General features: G+C 43.3%; 1 protein-coding gene across 1 annotated transcript in view; it reads right to left on the minus strand.

Moving 5' to 3' along the window:
- LOC138572018 (putative methyltransferase DDB_G0268948) overlaps positions 1–16507 on the minus strand; it is a 630847-nt gene that overhangs the window by 464662 nt on the left and 149678 nt on the right. The window contains exon 2 of the mRNA XM_069649242.1: positions 433–540. Coding sequence (XP_069505343.1) covers positions 433–540 — 108 coding nt within the window. The remainder of the gene's footprint in view (positions 1–432; positions 541–16507) is intronic.

Raw genomic sequence — 16507 nt, forward strand, 5'->3', positions numbered from 1 at the left:
CACTGAAAAAACATTAGTTAAAGTTTAATTAACTTTACCATATTTATTGCGACAAAACCCCTGAAATTCTGTGCATTCGGGAAGTCATGACTGGCCTAACTCAGTGTGTTCCTATTGCAAAGCACAAGAGCACCTACATATTCTAAGAGAAGGGATTCACAGTAACCTACAAAATGGCATCATGTGGGTCATAGCATTATAGGGGACACCAATGGGAGAGCGTCATGACTTCCTGAATGCGCTTAATTTCAGGGGTTTTGTTGCGATAAATTTGGTCTACTTTACTAAACTTTACCTTAAGTTTTTCAGTGAATATATGTTTTTAGAGAGTGATATATATCTTTGATCTTTATCCTGAATATTTAGTTTACAACAAGACAAAAACAAGTTGTCACCTCCTACCACCATACCGATTTTAAACATGCCACCTACCTTCTCTTCCAGGTAGGAGAGGAACTGTCTATATACCTCAGGCTCACGAATCATGTATTTCTCATAGAGTGTTGCATGCTCATGTGTTGTAAATAACTGACAAGCCATCTGCAATTGATAACAATACACCAAAAGATGTGTGTGAGAAAGAGATGCACGACAGATATATGAATATGACAGTATATACATTTGACATGTTCCAAGTGGTAGCACAGAAACAATGGAACGGGCAGATATAGATGTTAAAGTATTGGACACTTTACAGCAAAGTAACAAAGGTCTCCCGGATCCTGATCTAATATTAAAGTTTGGTAAAACACTAAAAACGTGTTTTTTTTTTAATACCTGCCGGACAAATACAAATCCCTCCCTCCACCACAGTTCTGTGCTACTATATAAAGGTGCTGGATCTCTCCTGATGTAAAGATGTGTGTATGTTATAAGCAATGCAACTAAAATAAAATAAATATGGGCAAATGTGCCAATTTACAACTGGCATCCTCTCCATTAAAAAATTCAAATGCAGCAACCATTACTCGCTTAGTTTCATCAAACATGCACATCTGCATTTTTTTTTTATCACAATGGGCCTCATTACGACCCTGGCGGAGTGGGTTTACGCCAGCGTTATTCGCGGCGGACCCGTCCGCCCTACTACGAATTCCCGTAGCGCCATGGAGCGTTTTCCGCCTGGTTTTTCCGGGCGGAGAAATCCATGGCGCTACGGGACCTTGATGTTAATTACGCCACCGTATTTTACGGTGGCGCAATTAACGCCTTCCCCACTCCCATTATACCCTATGGGGCAAAAATGGGAATGGGGAATGGTAAAATGGGGAATGGGGATTTACCGCCCCGCCAAGGTCGGAATGGGGCGGTAAATCCGCCAACCCCCATGGCGCTATCGGCAGCTTTCCGCCGTGCTCCATGGTGCATTTGGCGCCACGATTTCCGCCAGGGTCGTAATGAGGCCCAATGTGTTTATTTGCAATTTGCAATTAATCCCCAACAACTTGTTTAGTATTGGAGACTGTTAGCCACACCGGTATTGTAAGTTATTGCATCCAGGGGTCTTCTCCTGTACTCTTGTAGTTTAGGACATAACAATATGGCAGGTCATCCCAGTGGCTCTTCACAGTAGATTGTGCCAATCGCTCCAGACCTCAAACATTTGGAAGCTTACCCTAATTTGTTAAACTAACCCTTCAAGGTACATACATATATAAATATATGTATATATACCTTCGTTATAGATGTTCATCAAAGGCCCTAGAAAGTAGCAGTCACATAGCATGTCCTGCTGCATATGCCCGCTTTGGATTAAGGCGCTATATCAATAACACAGGGAGTGTACGCTATTGTACATCCCCGCATGGTCGCATGTGATTGCAGGCGGCTTCTCAGTATCCTTGCAGTTTAGCACAAGCCCATACTGTACTTGTTATGGACACGTTTAATATTGGACGATTCGCGATGCAGGTGATGCACCCTGGCCATACACTGAGGCAGTGTGGCTCAGTGAGCAGCCTCTGGCACATTTCGTTTGTTTTATTTTCACTATCACCAATAGGCCTATAGAGAAACTAATTGCACCTCTCCACTTCCTCGTGTGGATGGCACTAGCAAAAACACACAGCGCATGCACAAGGTTTTGGAAGTCATAACATGTTTGTTGTATAATGATCAGACCTCCAGTAGTGTCGTAACCTTAGATTTATTGATAAGAACAAGTGGCAGCATAAGAAAAGGTATTTACAGGACACAGCTTCACTGCATTGTAATGTCCAAGTCTCTGGGCTTTCTTATAGTCTCTAGCGCTAAGGCAAGTCTCTGGCTCCACGTGCAGGAGGAGCGCCGGGAGCTGCTTCTGCTCCTGGCCCTATATCCCTCCGAATGCGGATTTTGCTTCCTCCAGCCTTCCGTGGAGAGATCTCGGCGTTGCCGGGTCTTGAGAGTAGTCCTACAATGTTGCACCTTTCACCAGCCCCAACAGTCTGCTGACCAGTAATGTATGTTGATGTGTCGAGCTGTGCCTGCGCTGCCTTCTGCAGTCTTCATAAGCTCAACACGTGTACTGTAATACATTGGTGTTTTCGCTAGACTCTGAAAAGTGTGCAGCTTGACCACTGAGTTAGAATCGCACCCCAACAGCCTTATTTTAGCAGCAGAAAAGCACCTGCAGTTACAACAAAGTACTACGTTTTTACTGCACTGTATGGTTTTGTTTTTCTGAAGCCCCCCAAATGGCTTTCCAGTTAGTTGATGCCCTTAACTATGATCTCACTGGGCTTCCGGAATTTGGGCCTCATTACGACTTTGGAGGTGGGCATGGCTGCCTCCAAAATTGTGTCCAGAGGTCATTACAACCCTGGCGTTAAGGGTTAACGACGGTGTTAACCCTTAACGCCGGATAACCCTTAACGCCGGATTCCCACTTTAACGCCTGCTTTTGGCAGGCGTTAAAGTCCAAGGCGCTAACCCGCCATGGTGCTAATTACACCGCCGTAATTTACGGCGGCGTAATTAGCGCCTTCCCCACTCCCATTATGCCCTATGGGGCAAAAATGGGAATGGGGAAGGGAAAATGGGAAATGGGGATTTACCGCCCCACTCACCTTGGAATGGGGCGGTAAATCCGCCATCCACCATGGTGTAAACATAGTTTACACCATGGTGGTAAAGTTGGTGCACTTAGCACCAAGGTTGTAATGACCTCTGTCCGGGTTCCCTGAATGAGGAAATACCGGGCCATTCCGAGTATGGAGGGCCCGGTATTTCCTTTTTCAGGGAACCCGGGCCCGGTCCTTCCCCATTCCCATTGAGCCCTCACAGGGCTCAATGGGAATGGGGAGGGAGCTAACAACGGGCCCATTACGAACGGGCCCGTTGTTAGCACCCTGGTCCCCTCGAGGAACCCGCTATGGACGTCTGGAAAAACCAGACGTCCAGAGCGGGTCCCGCAATAGTGCAGAGTGGGTTTAACGGCGCCGGCACCATTACCGGCGCTGTTAAACCCATTCCGCACAAGTCATAATGAGGCATTGGGCCTCATTAGGACCCAGGCGGTAAGTGGTTTACGGCGGCGTAAACAGCGCCGACCCTTACCGCCTGATTCCGAGGTCCCTTAGCGCCATGGCGGATTTAACACCTGCTTTTAGCAGGTTTTAAAATCCATGGCGCTAAGGGACCATGTTGTTAATTACGTCACCGTAATTTACGGTGGCGTAATTAACGCCTTCCCCACTCCCATTATGCCCTATGGGGCAAAAATGGGAATGGGGAAGGGTAAATGGGGATTGGGGACTTACCGCCCCGCCGACCTCGGAATAGGGCGGTAAGTCCGCCAACCACCATGGCGTAAACGTAGTTTACGCCATGGTGGTAAAGGTACGACCCAGGCGGTAACTTACCGCCTGGGTCGTAATGAGGCCCATTGTGTCTTACACACAGGTTGACTGGGAATGCATCGCCCTGTGCTTCGATTGTTTACCAAGATTTGATCGTTTACCATAATTGTCCTCCTGTTTTAATGTAACATGTCTCTTACACCTTGTGATGTCCTTTACGGTATCTCTGCCTCCCAGCATTTCCAAGCAGCCTCATGTCATCTAGCACACTGCAGAACTACAATAAAATAGTAACGCTATTAGCCAAATAGTTTAGCTTTAGGTGTACCATGCTGTATTCAAATAAGTATTTTGCTACTGTAGTTTTGAACTCCTATACGACCATATTTTGTGTGTATTGTGTTATTCTGTCTAGAAACATTAGGAGCCTAGGGAAGACTGCTCAACAAAACAGACAGTGGTACTGTGCTGTTGTAAAACAGTGACATGCAAAAAGGGACTGCTTACAAAGAGGCAGCAAAACTGTGGAGCAGAAGTTACCAGCTGAAGTAAACAATGAGCTACTTTTAAACATGAGGGCTGTGATAAACATCACCCACCACCACCACCCGTGTGCTAGCATTTCATAAGGCCAACCAAGGGCCCATTTTCCGCGTGATGAGTCACGGTCTGTGGTTTCACCTGCTGTGATGTCTTTCTTACATAGTATTGTAATACTATCTGTGGAATCCGGCAGATATGCAAACGTGTTAACCTGCTGCAAAAGTCTAAGTGCTGCATTGAGGTCTGGTGCCATGACACCAACTAACTAGATCATTTAAAACTTGTCAACACCTATGCAACACACACAGTACTGGAAAGAGAGTGTATGTGTTGATGCAGACATGGGGGAATGAGAGATGTATAGGGTGGGAGCCGAGAGCAGGACACAGGAGCAAGTGTCAAGTTTATTCATGTTATCCCACCTCTTTCGAGACATCCACATCCATGCTCTGGCGTCTAAGGTCACAGTCACTGTAAATTGGTATTAAAAAAAACACACACAAAAAAAACATGTTGGACGTATTGATTACAGAACTTCATAATATTGTATCATGCTGGTCATGCTTCTGTTTTCAGGTATGTGTTGGAATGAAGTAACCCACCGACTTCAAATTCTTCAAAACAATGCCCTACGAGCCGCCCTTGGTGTACCCAAAAGATCACATATTTCAAACATCAGACGTCTAAACAACTGGTTATCCTCCCAAAACAAAATCCACCTCAAAGTAGCTTCCCTGGTTCATAAAGCCTTGAACAATGCAGCACCAAGCTATCTCCGCAATAAACTCACAAAAAGAAATCACTCGCGCCCTGCCAGAACTGCAAATGCCAACAGCCTCATCATTCCTAGATTCAGGTTATCTAAGGCGGGGGGTAGTAGCTTCCCGGTGCAAGCAGCTCAATTATGGAACTCATTGCCTAATCCTCTACGCGAGGCACAGCCCTTCCTTAAATTCAGAATCAACTACATCAATTTGCTAAGGACTGCCAATGAATAGCCTATTGGCGCCCACTTATCCTTCACCCCACCCTAGAACATACACTTCATCATGATCTTTATGGTCCCACTCTCTTGTACATAGACTCTCTTGATCATATTTTGTATCTATTCGGCATGTAAACCGCAACTGCTGCCTTCCTGTGATATTTTGCATTCTATTATTTGTATTTTGTATTTATACAGTGTATGTATTCCCATGACCCCACCCTGCAACCTAAGCTTCGCATTTTCTGTACTGCTGCGCCCGGCTACCTTCGGGTTTGGTGCGCATTATAAGTGAATAAAACAAACAAACAAACAAACAAACAAACCCTACATAATGTACAGTGAGATGCTCATGGCAATACTGTGCACATCTTCTATATGTTTGCAATTCTACGTTGATTTCTCCTAAGGATCATCCCTTCATTATGAGCTTCTCTCTGCTTATAATTTGTTGACATTCCCAGCTAGCCATAGGTTGGTCTTCATAGATGATTTAATCACAACCTATTGGCATTCCGGCTTACCTTTGGCTGGTAATTTCTACAGAGACGCTTTTTTAAAGCTAAAAATCCCATTCAAGTATGATCCCAAAGCTCTTGTAGCTGCGTTTGAATGTCCGGCATAGAGAGCTTCCCATCAGGCATCGGCATTTAGGCCGTGGACTTTGTTCAGCTTTTCCAATAAAATGGTGGTTCTCTCCTTTCTCAATTTAGGGCAAAACAGTATCACGTGTCGCAAGGTTTCAGTTTTCTGTTGACAAAAGCGACATTTGTCATTGTTAGGCAGAATTATATGCAGTACCCTTTGGGAACACCACACACAATTAAGACTACAAGTGACAGTACAAATTCACCTTTGGTACAAGCCTGTACTACACAGTAAAGTGGTAGCGAGGCTGAGCAGCCAGACTTATCTCAAGAGCAAGTGAGCAGTATCAATAGTTACACAAAGGACAGCAATTACTATGATTCAAACAAACACTGACTCAAGGTTTCTGAGTAAAAGAATATACATTTATTTACACATCAGTTGTAAAACAACATTTCACTAAAGTAAAGCAGTTGAAAAATCACACTCTTAATACACCACACCACTCCCAATAGATTCTGGACACGTTTGACTCAAAACAAAGTGTGAGAAAAATGGCACTTCAGTAATTTAAAAAGGGAGGGAAAAACAAAGTTAGACTAAAATTGAGGAGCACCAACAGGTAAGTAAGCAGGGCAATCTAGAAAGAGGAACTACAGTGATGGGATCAAATCAAAAAGGCTTAAGGCCAAAGTCAATAGGACAAAAGTCAGGGTAGTTCGTGGTTAAATCTTTGTCAATAGTTCTGGACGAAGTTGGTCGATAGAACAGTAGAAAAGGAGAAGGACGAGCCCTCGGATTGGTGGAAGGCTTCACACACCTTCACCGCGGCTGGACGAAACGAACAACCGGATTTGCACAGTACCTTTAAATGGAGAAGAAGCTGTAGCTGAGGCGGAAGTTCCTGGCAGGTCCTGCAGGCTCACTGTTCCTGAAGCAACTGTCGGAATGACATAAAGTAGGAAGACTGGAGGGTCCTGCACTGCCCGGGGAATAAACCAGCTGCAGAGCAAAGCAACAAATGAAAGGTGTGCTCCTTAAAACCCAAGCAGGGTCCGACCTTCCTGGCTATCCGGTTTACAGCAGCTCTGTACAGCAAATTTCGACCAGAGGAGGGAGTCCTGGCTTGCAGTTTGGGTGAACTGGTTGGTCCCACCAGCTCAGGGGAAGAAGATTCCTGGTAGATCTTCTCTGTCGTTGGAGTCTGAAGATTGGGACCTGCAGCAGGGCTTCACCGGACGATTCAGTCGTTGTAGGGGTTCTCTTCTGTCAGCTCCTCATCGGTTCTTTCGTTCCCGTGGTGACTCTGCCTTTCCAATCCCAGAGACCTGCTTTTTATGCAGTTTTCCCCCATTCACAAAGTGGGACAGTCACCTAGCTAATGAAACAGGAGTGTGACTTGTGTTACCAAGAGAACCCATGGCAGGGTTCCTAAAACCCCTCCCTCACATCCTGCCTACCCAGACTTTCAGGCGCCTAGGGAGGGCTTCTATGTAGAACCCCGCGAAAGGACGGTGAACAAAGGAACCAAACCTGGTTCGGCGTGCAGAGTAAAACACGAGAAAGACTTTTACAAAAAGAAATGGCGCCTAGACCCAGCCGGAACCGTATAATAAACTTATATGGTCTAGCAGGTTTAAGTTCGAGGCTACCAAGATAGCCTAAAACAATACCAGGGTTATTTAACATAACCGCGATAGGAAAAATAGGGTCATTGCCACCAGCCAAGTCTTGATGAGAAGAGAGTGAAACAGTGCTCCAAGAGAAACAGACAAAAAGGGATAAGTATGAACCCTTTCCTGTACTCTATGTAAGATAGTTTGTACTGGGTCTGTGGATTAAAGAGACTAATAAAGTCAATGGCAACTTTACATGTTCTGGGAGACAGTAGTAGGAGTAGGAGACAGAAAATGGAGTTGGAGTTGGGAAGTCTAAAAGACAACCCTGTGTTACTGCACTGAAGGTGCTGTGTAACACACAGTAAAAAGATGATGCCTGTGGAGTAGGTGAGGCTCCACAGTCTATGAACACAAAAATGTTACACACACACAGCAAAACACATGTAAGAGTGGGAAAAAAGGCTCACACTCTTACCAGTTGAAAAAAAAAAATCCTAGAAATCTAGAGACTCAGTAGGTAAGGGAAATTAGCCATTCTGGAGAATTCTCCCTAACAATCATCCTTTGCCAATCCATATTTATAAAACACTTCATTTGTCCTTAGTATGTTTAGCCGAAATCTTAAGATCAGAACTTGGAACTTTGGACAGGGACATTTTTCATAGTATTCGGCAGTGGTATTTGGCAGGCCGAACAATAACGCTGACAGGGTATGACGTTTCGATTCCGATGTTTTACTTCGGTCTCGGCCCAGTCTGTAGCCAGCAAAGCTTCCTTCACCTTCTTTGGGTTTTCACACAACGATTCGACGGAGAAGCCCTGTTTATCCAATAGGGTTTGACACAAATCTCTCCACTGATTTAGGAGCCAAAAGGTCATTCCGCCTTCTTTGAATCCGATTATAGGTTATTGAGGTGAGCAGTGACAAGCGATCTCCACTGAATCCTGACATATAAAAAGTAGAGGCCCAACTCATGCCTTACGACTCACATTGGTACTGTGTTTGGGAGCCACATTACTTGCTTACAATATTTACTTTCCAGTTGGTCCCCAAAAAAATGTGGGAAGTTCAGACCTTCTTCTCCCGCATATGTCAAGGCTGGGTAAACTTTCTGATTGTAATATGTGATCACAGGCTGCAATTAACATTTTCCGTATTTTCTTCTTATTAGGAGGCCTTGCGCTGTGAGTTGTTTCATTTTCAGCAAAAGGCTTTCCTTCCAAGGGGAGTCTTTGCTGTCTGCACTAATCATGATTCCTAGGTACTTAGTTGCAGTTGTTATGCTTACGATATCCGAGCCCATTGTCCAGATGAAGAATCTTTTTGCTCTTGCTCTCGGGTTCTTGAGCACTAATATATCAGATTTTCCTATGTTAATCCTCAACCCTTTTTGTGTAACATAGGCCTGCAGTGCATCTAACTTTATCTGAAGGTCTATTTGGGTGAGGTCCAGCAAGACTAAATCATCGGCGTCGAGCAGGTGCCCCACGGCTGTTCTATTTATTTTTGGGGAGCATGATCTTGCCGGCTCCAGAACTTCATTCATATCATTAATGAAGAAGTTATAGAGAATGGCTGACAGCGGGCATCCTTGTTTTAAGCCTCTGCGATTTTCGATTTCTTTGGATAAAGTTCCTTGGTGATCTAGGCAGATCTGCAGAGTGGTTCCAGTATGAAGGGTCTTGATTGCCTCCAAGATTGCTTCGGGGCAGTTTTTGTTTTCCAGATTGGATGATAGCCTCCGTCTGTCCATGCTGTCAAAGGCTGCCTCCATATCGATACATGCCATATACAGATGTTAGTTGGCTTTCAAGATCTTTCTTTTTAGGAAGCTGATTAAGAGGATGTTCAGATCACAATCTACATTATTTATGAATCCCGTTTGCCATGGATCATAATTTGCTGTTTCAGTTATCCATTCTTTTAATCTTTTAAGAAGTATTCCGGCAAAGACTTTACCTAGCACATCAAGGAGCGAAATTGGGCGGTCGTTTGAGTGGTTGTTTCTATCACCTTTCTTGTAAATTGGTATAACTACCGCCTTTTTCCAAGATGCCGGGATTTTTTTTGTTGTTGTTTTATTTGCTTGAATAATTCTGCACAAAAATCATTCCATAACTCAGGGGCTAGTTTAAGGATAGTGTTGAATAGCACATCAGGGTCAGGGGCTCTTGAAGTACTTGCTTTGTCAATGATAGCTCTCTTCTCTACCTATGTTTATTAACCATGCAATGTTATTTAATGGCAACTCTTCTGGTAGACTCAGTTTAATATTATTCGGCCCATATAATGTCCTAAAATGGGTCACCCAGGTTTATTCTTGGATGGGATTTAGTTGGTGCGCTCCTATGTCAAGTTAGTTTCCATTTAACAAGGTCCATATTTGACTCAGATTTTTATTTTGCATCGCCTGCAGCATTTATTCACTGTCCTTTTGGTACATGAGCATTCTATGAGACCTTATCCGGTAGGTGTACTTCTGCATTAGATCTTTCTTCTTGGCCAGTCTAGAGATAAGTGGAACTGTCTTCAGTTGTTGCAAATCCTTTGATATTTGGCATTTTGTATCTCTTATTTGCTTGTCATAGCAATGTTTCTGCTTCATCCCTTCTCTTCCTTAAGTCCCATAGAGGTTTTTAAATGACATTAGGCATGATTGATACTCCACACATTTATGCTGGGTAGCACTCCAGTCAGCTAGATGCTCCGCCAAAGTGGGAGTGAATCTTGAATCGATCTTCAAGCGAGTCCCACCAGCCCCAAGCAGTAATCCCTGATAAACATATGTAGAGTAGTTGGATTTAGTAGCCAGCTTCATCAGATTGTATTATCTAACTCTCACTTTATATTCCTTACATGCTACTGCTTCATTTACTGGCCATACTAGCTCATATCCAATATCATCATAAAAGGCTCAAATTCAACAACTCGATAAAATTGTAATGCAAAGATTTTAAATTAGCTGCCTAAATTAAAAGTTTCAAATAAAATATGACACTATTATGTTTCTTTAAAATGCTAAGTGATGTCAATCCCAACTCACTAATAATTGCTTCCACAGGGCTTGAGTTTGGGAGCCTCAAGGCCATACGCCCTAGTTTCCCCTCTATAAGCATGATGCACGTTGTCTCCTTATTCATAAAGGTTTCCAAACCGTGCACTACACAAGGAACTACAGTGGCTTTGTACACCTTAAGTAAACCCTATGTTGAATAGCCCCCTTTGTATTTAGCAAAGTTCTTGATTGCACTGAACTTTTTCTGTATTTTGGTAATTGTCATATCCCTCAGCTTTCTGCAATTTAAAGATTGAAAGAGGTGAATGCCCAAGTATGTGTATGCATCAACAGTCTCTATCGTTTCATCATTTATTTTCCAAGAAATTTATTTGTCTTTCTTTTCTTAGCCTGGAAAACCATCATCTTAGTCTTTTTGAAATGATCACAAGACTGTTCTCAAGTGAATATTTACACAGAGCCTTTAAAATACGCTGCAGACCCACGTGTGGTCTGATCTAGAATAATGGGGTCATCTGCATATGGTAACCAAGCCACATGCTGTTTACCAACACGTGGCAGAAAGTCATGTAGGTCTGCATCTTAGAGATTGTACAAAGTGGGTGCCAAGGAGCAACCCTGTTTCAACCCGTGATTAGTCTGGATGATTTTGGTTATTAGGCCTAACTGGTTGATTCTCAATTTTAACGTTGTGTTTGTATACATTTCCTTAATAAAGTGCAATATATAGGGATGAAAGTCCCATCTTTCAAGCTTACTCCACAACACTCTGCGATTAACGATATCGAAAGCGGCCTTGTAATATATGAAACATAAATAAAGTGCATGGTCCTTAGGTTCCAAAGTGGCTTGGATCAAGTAAGTAAGAGTATATACATTTAAAAGAGTGCCTACACCCTTTCAAAATCCTGGCTGTTGATTATAAAGAAGATAATGATCTTTTACTGAAATGTTTATTTTATCCATAAGAAGTTGGGAAAAGAGTTTCGAGCTTGAGTCAATCATAGCAAGGAGACAGCAATTCAATGCAATCTCCTTGTCTCCTTGTTTGTATATGCGGATTCATGTTGACCTCTTCCAGATTTCTGGTATAAACCCTGAAGCAATGATTACTAAAACATGAACAATGCAATATGTTGGCCTAGAGCTGTGGTTCTTTTTTATCACAATGTTAGGCACCCCATGAGGGCATGGGGCATTGGAGGGCTTATGTTTATCAGGGCCGCTATATCCTCAACCATACAAGACTGTGCAAGGTAAGTTATACATCTTGTTTATATACTCCATCAAAGTAATCTCTGCAATCAGATTAGCTTATTTTTTATCTTTCGTGGGTTCGCTCCGAAGTTTGCAAATGGACCAAAACCTACATACATCTGAATGTCCTAAGGCATTGTACATCAATTGCCATTGAGAGCTTATCATAGAGGGTTTATGCGCCCTGATGACATTTTTATATCTGGTTTTAAGTCTGGCCAAAATGTTCTCCTTCTGGATCGAATTTACATTGACAGCAATTACAGAATTGATATCCTTACCAAGCTGCTTTGTTTTAGGGTGATTACCTTATCATACATTTTGTCCTTTTTATAATTTTCCATCTCGATTTTCTTCTGCATGGTTTTACATGAAAACTCTTTCTACCACTGTGTCATAGTCAGCAATATTAAAATGTTTGACAGTATCACCTTTATAGAAATCACATACAATAATTGTATTAAAAGCAGTTATATCATACTCAGACAAGCAGATTCTATTCCCCGCTCTCACTAACCCCGTATTTTCCTCATAGGTAGGCTTTTTCTCTGGGGTTATGTTGTAACACAAGTTTGGTAACAACATGGTCACTCATTTTCTTAGGATCGTGATAAAATCCTTTATGAGATTCAACATAGATCCAGATTCCATAAATAGTCGATCCATGATGCAGACAAACCATTAGACCATGTGAAATGTGGACATGTTCCCTTGTCATGTTTTATATAAGGCTGGTAGAGTAGATGTGTGGCTACCAAACCACTGGAAGGATCCGCAGTGTCTATTATGTTTTCACATTTGTGTTCTATACGTTTTTTTTATCAAATACCAATTCTTTGATGTGGTAGATCTTCAGTAATTGAGGTCTCCCATAACTATATTAACTATATCTAGACCTCCCATGCTATTCAGAGAGCAATCATTTCAGATATCTTCAATAGATTCAACAATGAAGGCAGATAGAGAGTCACCAGGAGGGTTGTAAACGTTGATGATTAAAATCTGCATCTCCATCTGTTCAGTTCTGACAGATACTGTGGCAGTTAAAATGTAATGACTATAACGGGAAGTCAGATGCTTCAAAAAGTACATCTGATTTTTGGCCCCAATCATTAGTCCCCCAAAGGGTCTGCCCAATGCGTTCGGCGTGGAGGTTTCTGAATTATGTGGTAGACATCAATAGCTAAATCGTGCATTAACCAGGTTTCTTGCAGAGAAAATAAGTCTGATGATAATAAATACGGTAAACCCTTATCACTATGTGTAAAGGAATAAAACCCTCTGCTATTCCAAGAGATGAGCACTAGCGGTTCAGAGTGCACAGGAGAGATTCATCCCACATCATCTAGCTTCCTTTCTATGGGTTTAGATATTTCAAGAACCCTTGGGCAAAACAGAGCAAGAGTTCAGAGAACTCACAATTTTATTAACCATTGCATCAATCTCAATGTCAGCCACCTTGGTATCTGTTATTTTGGGGGAGGCTCTTTGTTTCTTTGGTTTAGAGGCTGTATGGTCCCCAATTCTGGTTAGGGCATAGCCCAACTCTAAAAACCTATGTGCATAATAGATGACCAGTTCTGTGATTATTGGAGAAATAATGTGTACCAATGTTCAGTTTGCTTCAAATGGAGTGGAAGGAATTTCTGCCAGAGCAATATCACTAGTTATGATTTCCAATTCTGGTAGCAAATGGAATAATTCAAGTACATTAGCACGGTTTAATAAAGGGCTGAAAGGTGTAACCATACAGATCTTAAACTTCTTCGTGACATATTTCTTACACTTTACATTCTCCAATAAATTTTCAAAGGTTTGTAGAATTTTACAGAAACCAGTCTCCTCTTTTTGGGAATTACTCAATTTGTTCATTCTTAGCCCAGGCAATAAGGACATATTGTGCTACAGTGGGGACACTAAACACTATTTGAATGCCAGACATATACAGTGCTGTATGTGACTTATTTATCCACGCATTCAGAGCTCCTGCTTCTATGTTATTTCCCAATTCCCTCCTGGCAACCTTAATCGGGCAAGCAGGGACAAGCTCATAACTATTTTGCATTTCTTGACATGCCAGATCCTTAGGGAAAGTCACAGCCACAGATCGAGCCGCAGCAGAATGCTTTTATTAGGGGTTTTATTGTTTGTTTTATTATTCTTCCTTGTTTTCCAGTTTTTCATTTCTGCTTATTTGGCTCTGTCTTGGGCCCCTCTTTAAATGTCCCCTTTGCTTCTGCTTCCGTGTAGAAGGTACATCTGTCTGCTATGTATTAAGACATTCAGACACTGCTTCCTTGCTTGGAGAAACATCAGATATATAGAGACTGGAGAATGAGGCTGGCCTCCCTTCTCAGTGCGTCTGTGCGCATGTTTTCCTCGGATTGTGTTCCTAATTCCGGGCAGGTTTGGTTTGTTTATTTGATTTTTTCATGCATGATTTTTCAATTTAAAGGCTGATCATGAACAAGCTGTACCAATGGAACTTGAGAGCCGCTTTGATGGCCATGAGGTACGGCAGCTCTTTGGCGACAGGAAGCTGCCCTTGGCCGAGCAGGTCCTCCTTAAGTATGGCTATGCATTTGTGGATTACCTGGACCATAACTAGGCCATCAAGACCCTCTCCAGAAAGTGCCACGTGGGTGACACTCCTTTTGCATGGGGACTAGGACAGGTTTGAGCACTCTGAACAGCAGTGATTTTAATGCACCCTTGTCCCAGACCAGTGTGTGTCCTTCAATCACAGATGGCCTGCATCTGTCCCGCACCCAAGATGCCTGCCTGAGAGCCATATCTCCCCTCAACCCTTGTTTCCACCAACTTCTACAGGGGTTGGAGGGTGGGCTACATGCCTTGGCCACTGCTTCAGGTTTGCTCGTGGCAGTGAGGGTGATAGTTACTGAGGGCTGCTGTCCTAGGGGAGAGGGGGAGACCTGGGCAGCCCCGATCTCCCACCAGTCTGCTGTGCCTCCACTGTGCCTGTTCCTTCACAACCCTGATTTGTCTCTGATTTTTTTATCTGATTTTATTTGGGCAGCCCCAGCGCCCACAAAGGCCTAGCGGCGCTGTTGTCCCTGCTTTGGGGTAGGGCGCTTCTCTGCGGGGAGACCCCAGGTGAACTTAAGCTTAAAGACCCAACTTTTCCAAGATGAGGTAAGTTGGAGGGCCAAGACACCGACCCTCCACCCCCTCCTGTTCAATTTGGCTTGATTGTACTTGAGAAATACATTTGAAAGACCTTTGACTGAGACTGTTCATCTTTACTGCAAGAATAAGAACTGAAGGACTGTGATTCTCAATCTGCAAAAAACGCACACACATTCCCTGTAGCAGTTGGTGCATTACTGTTAGGCAGAATTGCATGCAGTACCCTTTGGGAACACTACACACAATTAAGACTACAGATGTAGGCACAATCTTACCTTTGGTACAAGCCTGTACTACACAGTTATGTGGTAGCAGTGGCTGAGCAGCCAGACTTATCTCAAGAGTAATGTCAGCAGTACAAGATGTTACACAAAGGACTTGCAATCACAGTAGTTCAAACAAACACTATTCAAGATTTCTTGGTAAAAGAATATACATTTATTCACATAATCATTTGGAAAACATTCCACTATTAAGAAAGCAGCTCAATATCACACCCTAATATACTACAGCACACAACCAATAGATTTCTGAACAAGTTAAGCTCCCCTGAAGTGGGGGCAAAATGGCACTTCAATTACTTTCGAAAGGGGAAGAAAGACAAGGTTAAAATAATTTAAAGCACAATTACTTTCATAGGCAGAACAAATAGTTTCAGTTCACTACAACCAGCAATTCAATTCAATAGGCCTGGGACAGAGTATTGGATAGGATAGCACAGTTCTGGTAGTAAACGGTTAAGTCTCTGCCAATGTTCGAGGAAGTAGTTTGCCAGAAAAAGAGTTATATGTCGGCTTAGGAGAGAACAATGCCGCAAAGTTGGGAAAGTTTCAAAAACTTTCTCTGCGGCAGAAAGGATTTCCACACCGTGTTTGCACAGTACCTTAATGATGAAGAAAAGCTGTAGCTGAGGCAATTGTTGCTGGCAGTTCCTGCAGATCTCGCTGTGCCTGATCTTCAGTCGTGGGGACAAGAAGGAGGATGTCGGGAGGTTCCTGCACTGCCATGGTAAGAGGCCACAAGCTTGGCTAAGCTTTGGTTCAAGGTGTGAGTGCCTTAAAGCCCACAAACTGGTATCCTTCTCACTGGCTATCTGGTTTTCAACAGCACTCTGAAGAAAATTCGACCAGTATGGAGACGGTGTCCAGGCAGCTTACGAGTTGGTTGTTCCCACCAGCACAAGGGAAGAAGTTGTCCTTGAAGGAGCTTCTCTGTCGATGGAGTTTCAGGCAATTCGGACCTGCAGAAGGGCTTCACCGGGCAAACCAACAGTCCAGGAGCTGCAGCAGTCGTCTTCCTTCAGCTTTACTTTGGTTCTTTCGTTCCACTGGTCGACTCTGCCTTTCAGTCCTAGAGCGTACCCTTCAAACAGTTTTCTCCCATTCATTCCAGCCTAGCTGTCACTCACCCAGCAGGGTGGCTGTCCTTGCCGGACAGTCAGCCAGCCAATCACACCAGAGTACATTCAGGTCTCCTAGGAGACTAAGCACAGGGAGTTTCGGGCACCTGCCTTACATCCTGTCCACCCCAATAACTCAGGCGCCAGAGTAGGGCTTCAGCACTGAAGCCCGC

Source organism: Ambystoma mexicanum, chromosome 1p (assembly GCF_040938575.1).
Source record: "Ambystoma mexicanum isolate Mex_15411 chromosome 1p, UKY_AmexF1_1, whole genome shotgun sequence".
Taxonomy (NCBI): domain Eukaryota; kingdom Metazoa; phylum Chordata; class Amphibia; order Caudata; family Ambystomatidae; genus Ambystoma; species Ambystoma mexicanum.